This window comes from Triticum aestivum, chromosome 2A (assembly GCF_018294505.1).
Source record: "Triticum aestivum cultivar Chinese Spring chromosome 2A, IWGSC CS RefSeq v2.1, whole genome shotgun sequence".
Classification (NCBI taxonomy): Eukaryota; Viridiplantae; Streptophyta; class Magnoliopsida; order Poales; family Poaceae; genus Triticum; species Triticum aestivum.
Window position 1 is genome coordinate 322,281,601 of NC_057797.1, and position 5,580 is coordinate 322,287,180.

The following is a 5,580-nucleotide window of genomic DNA, read 5'->3' on the forward strand; positions in this document are numbered from 1 at the left end:
GAAGATCTGCATGCCGCCACGTAGATGCTTGACTAGTTGGCCTAGGAACCACGTACTGCCACGTGGGTACCTGCTTAGTTGGTGCGTCGACCGCTGAACTGGGGTGGCGACGGGGCGGCAAGGCCTTGCCGCGGTCTTGTGGATCTTCCCGGCAAGGGTCTTGCCGAGGCCTTGTGGGCGCCCTCGGCAAGAGTCTTGCCGGGGGCTCGTGGGTATCTTTGGCAAGAGCCTTGTCGGGACCTCGTGGGCATCCTCGGCAAGGAGCCTTGCTGTTGTCTGTTTCTTGGTTCGTCTTCACAAAGATCTACATGGCACCATGAAGGCGCCTCCCGAGCCTTGGTTTTGATATGGTCGATGGCGTCGGGACTCTTAGACTCAAGGGTAACGGCCTTGTTGGTGTTGGGCAAGTCACCCCGGCAAGGCTCTTGCCGGGGCCGTGAAGGCCACCCCAGCAAGGGCTTTGCCGGGGGAGTTTCACTTCACCCCTCTGCTCTTCATGCCTCTGGCCTCGAGCACGGCTCTGATAGTCTTGTGTCTTTACTTCCTCTTCTGTCTCGCCAAACACGACCGCAGGCATGTGGCTGCGACTGCCCGCACACAACTAAAAAGGTATAAAAAGATCCTCTATTTTTATACACCGACACTTACGTTCCCATTGTCGGCCACGGTGCCTAAGACGTGAAGGCGATGGTAGGCTGCGGAAGATATCCATTCGCGGCAAGGCGAACTTGCTGGCTGCACATGGACAACATCCACTTGACCTTTGTCTTGGAGGTGACTCGTTCCTTGTTTGGCGTGGCAGCGACACCTCGGCCGGTGTCGACGGGTTCACCACCCTTCATCAGACAACGGCCGCGGCCCATGGCAGTGCGTAGGGACTGCGAAGAAGCGCTTCTGCGATGGAGCAGCTGAGAAGCGCAGCAACAGCGTGAGGAAGAAGAAAAGGGCAGAAGAAACTAAACATAACCCTATGCTCCTCTGTCCATCTGCCATATAGTGTGTTGGAAAGGTGAAAAAGCGACAGTAAATATGTGCCATACGGAGAGTAAGCTCTTTGCATCCCGATTACTACCTTCGCCCTGGTTTATTGGTCTTTATTGTAATCTGTGTAAAATTTTGATCATAAATTTAACTAACAAAATGTTCACGCATGTCATCAAAAATTATATCTTTGAAAACTATGTTTAAATATGAATCCAATGATATATTTTTTGTTGACAACTTGACATACACTAACATTTTGTTAGTTCAATTTTTGATCAAAATTTAGCATCAATTACAAAGGAGACTAATAAACAAGGACGAAGGTAGTACGGCGTTAAGTGCGCATAGGAATTGAGGCAGATGATGGGATGTGGCACTGATGGGACCCACACCCACTATGATTAGTCGGTAAGCCTGAGACAAGTTTGGTCTGACGCTCATATGTATGCACATACACTTATCTTTATGAACCCAATGCACACACTTTACCCTATAAACATCTCCAAAAGACTAGGTCAGCACATCATCTTAAGATTGATGAAGTCACTACAAACGCCTTCGCATTCGACGGAAACATCTCCTTTGAAGTGGGAAGACCTGAAATAAATCCAACAAAATGCAAGCATTAGTGTCAAATTTAGCTAAACCTTCATGAGTTGACCACTATCCTCCTAATCATCTCGCTTGAAAAATTTATAATCATCTTGCTTGAAAAAACTATGTTGATGTGATGCCCAAAGTGTAATATTTCACGTCGAATCTTTTATCTCCCGCTATTGGGGATCCTTTTTGCGCCAGTGGCCAGCCACAAAATGATGGCATGAACACAAGTGAAAGTTCGCACTTGCCAAAAGGATCTAGCTTCATACAGGTTCTTCCGCAGTCAATGTGCACTTCAATTCAGCACCGCACGAGGTAATCATCAGCAAACATCAGGAAAAACCCAATGGAACGTACAAAGCTGAAAAGTGCACTCTTGGAACTTGGAAGTTAGCAAATGTTGTTAACAGAACTCACATCTTCAGATACATCGTCATCTAACGATTCCTGATACCACATAATCGGTTATAGCAAGACACATTTGCAATATACTGCTTAAAAGGCACAATCCAAAATTAGGCACCCGAATTATCTGCATCCTGTAGTATGGTATGGATTTCACTCCTTTATCCTCGGTCTCGATTGCGACTTTCTAGACAGAGACAGGCCCTGATGGTCGTGAAGCTCACTTTGTGGATGCTGGTAGATGCTCATCACTTCTTTGCCTGCCTTCTTGCAACTCCAAGTAAGAGGGCCTTCCCTACAATTCCAGTGTTAAGCACGCAAGCGGCAGCCACCGCGCCACCGACCACCACCCACTTCCAGTCGAAACCATGTTGGACTGCCCTGGAGTTGTCGTCCTCTGTACTGGCTTGTTCTGTGCTGAAGGGCCCTTGATCCAAGGAGCCATCTGAACCAGCAATGCATGTCTTGGTGGTCACCCGAGCCATGATGGCACTGCGTGACAGGATGTTTTCTGATTTTCTCATTAGCTGATATGCTCTAAAGCCGGACTGCAGCTTTTTAACAGCACCCCACATGCCGTGGCGGACACCAACTTTAGCAACATCCTTGGGTATGCCCATATCCTCGTAGTGAAACAGAGTTACTTCACATGCCATGGGTTGCTGGCCATCTTTTTTGGGCGATTGAACTGCAGTTTTGCACAGAGAAAAGGAACCGAGTGTCAAAAAGGTCCAAACAATTGGATAGCTATACCTGGAATGTTCAGAACAAATCCAATCGAAGGGAATACTGGCAGTAAGAAAAAGAATTACCAGGTCTAATACGCCAACTCGAGAAGTACAATTCCACACGCCTCGGTTTTTCCTTCTTAGGCAAAGATGGATAAGGAATTCCCTGCAAATGTAAGTTGCACAGGGCTATCAAGTCGAATCAGAGTATATGCTCTTACATAGCACACCAGTGAAAAAATTCCATGTACTGTATGCCTCAATATTAAGGCTGGCCATGCAAGCATGTCAAACAATGAGGCACCTAATTCTCTGGGCTGAGATCCCAAGTGTGATTAAGCAGCAAGCTAACTAACAATAAGGTTGAAAGGTTGTTACTGTGTGGGTTTGCTTTCGCTCACATCAGTTGCTCTAGTCAACTACTTTCAGAAAGAAGAGCATTCTTTGCAAGCATGCCACACAACATTGCCAGGAAAAACAGTGTGAAATATAAGCCGGTCTTTTTTCTTTAGAGAAGGTCTGAAACAAACTGCCGAAGACCTAGAATACTCGGAAGAAATTGTAATTGTCCAAACAGTTCAGTTACAAAAGATATCATTAGTACAACATCAACCAAAGTCAGGCTAGCACCTAGCATATCACAAAAATGGCTTAATATGAAAATAATTCAAATATTAGTACCAACAGCACTAGATGAGTACTGCGTTATGGCTGCAGGCAATTCAGTGAAACAGACAGCATAACAAAATGTTGATCCTTGAGAAAGGGAAAAGCTGGATCTAGGTTGACACAGAAGTGGTGAGCGATATCCTGCCTTAATAGGAAATATAACTACTGATGTTAACAAGGTGCAGCGTGCTTGACCTAGGGGTAATTTGAGAATGGATGACCGACCAGGAAATTCTTCCTGGGTACGCATGAAACATTAGTTTTGGTCTGTGGGGGGCAATCTAGATCACGCCAGGCGTAACGGCTGGGAACTGGTGGTTGTGGCCGGGTCGCTACCAAATGATATCAGAGCCAACCCTTGTGGTCACACGGCCGTGTGTGGCTCTAGGGCGCGGGCATGTGGTGCATGGCGTGTGTGGCCCGTCATGGCACATGTGCCGGCACTGGACGGATTGACGTGTGCCAAGAGGAAGGTTCCTACTGAGCCGACGAGAACGTTGGTTCCTTGAGTGGGGGTGTATGTGACATCCTGCTTAATAGGAATGATAGACTACTCAGTGCCAGAAGCATTAGTCAAAGAACCTGCAGCACCCATCGAAGAACCTGAAGCAGCAAGCAGACGTTTAAGTCTCACAATATCCTGCTCGGTCAAGGCAATGGTTGAGGATTTCGAAGTAGAAGCACGAGTCCCATAAGAACATGTGCACCCCTTGTTGCGCATGTGCCGCTTCTTCGTGAAGCAATCAGACTCAGGGTGACCATCCTTGTTGCAGTAGCTGCAGTGAGTACGAGAGCGACCCTCACCACCAGGAGTGGGTAGGGGCGGCGGAGCACCAGAGCAGGTGCAGCAAACGCGTAGCTGAATCGCGTGCAGTGAGCACAGAGGGAACCTCAAGTAAACCAGCACCACGTAGGCAAGTCTCCTCAGCACCACTCTGAAAGCGCCTCCATAAGAGAAACATGACCACGAGCTAAAAGTTGACTGTACTGAGGCTTAAGAACTCATAGACGCGCTGAAACTTCAAGTCTGACCGCACAGCCTGATAACACTCAACACTGGCAGGTACCACAACCGGCAGTACGGAGAGTGACAAGCTGGCGCCAAATAGCAGAACTCTCTGCGTAGAAATCATCAACAGTGGAGTCACCTTGCTGACGAGCATCACCAAATGACTGATAGCAGTGTCAAAAATGGGTCCACATTACCTCAAAGACAATAGTGAGCCCATAAATTCAGAGGCAAACTGAGATAGGACACTGGCACTGAGAACAACCGCAGCACGAGCATCATCATCAAACCACTGAGTGTAGACAGAGCTCATCACGATACATGTCAAGGGCCACCTGGTAGTTCAAGGCTTGTTGCTCATAAGCAGTAACCGCAACATCATCAGCAACCTTGGCAGCATCCCTATCAGCCTAGGAAGCATCCGAGGCAAGAACTGGTGGCGTCGGTGGAGTAGGAGCCACAAGAGGGACAAAGCGCTGCGGACAGAGAATCTTGCTAGAAAGAACGCTCCATAGACGAAGGCCACACATATGAATGCGCATAAAGGCAAAGAACTCGGTGTAGTTAGTATCATCAAAAATCACCGGGCGATGAGGGATTGCGACATAGCCCGATGACGAAGACATTGTACCTTTTTTTACCGATCTAGTTCACGGGTGAGGCCAGCAACTCGATTCAATGGGATCAAACCATAGGGCCGGCTGGGCGCTGAACCAGGAGGCGGCACAGCGTCGAAACTCGGACAGGCGAGCCGACGGGCACGGGGTAGGCAAAGCAAGCCAGCGGGCAAGGCAGAGTTCGGGTGGCGGAGCGGAGTGAGCCGGCATGGAGCAGAGGCGGCGAGGCAGAGGATCGGGTGGCAAGCAGGCAGCCAAGGGGGCAGCGGCCAGGAGGGCTGCAGAGGGCAGGCGGCGGGCAGAGGCGCGAGTGGGTGGCGGAGGGCAGGAACAACGGAATGAGATCAAGCAGCTGCGTGGATTGGAGATGGTGGGGTGGGGCAGCAGCAGTCCGAGGTACAGTGGCGACGGAGGAAGAAGGAGCAGCAGCGGCCGGAAAGATGACGGCGGCCACGCGTGGACCTGAGCACGAGTAAAAAATTAACCTAGGGCTCTAATACCATGTTAGGAAATATGCAACTTCTATTTCCTAGCGGGCTAAGGGCCAGTATATATATACACACATGTA

The 5,580-nt window shown here is 49.1% G+C and overlaps 1 protein-coding gene across 1 annotated transcript in view; it reads right to left on the minus strand.

Annotated features, from left to right (window-relative positions):
• Positions 1-1,933: 1,933 nt before the first annotated feature.
• LOC123188612 (uncharacterized) overlaps positions 1,934-5,580 on the minus strand; it is a 14,876-nt gene continuing 11,229 nt past the window's right edge. Inside the window, exons 5-6 of the mRNA XM_044600777.1 lie at positions 2,802-2,883; positions 1,934-2,677 (exon numbers count right to left, since the gene is read on the minus strand). Of these exons, the coding sequence (XP_044456712.1) occupies positions 2,238-2,677; positions 2,802-2,883 (522 nt within the window). The 3' untranslated portion in view covers positions 1,934-2,237. The remainder of the gene's footprint in view (positions 2,678-2,801; positions 2,884-5,580) is intronic.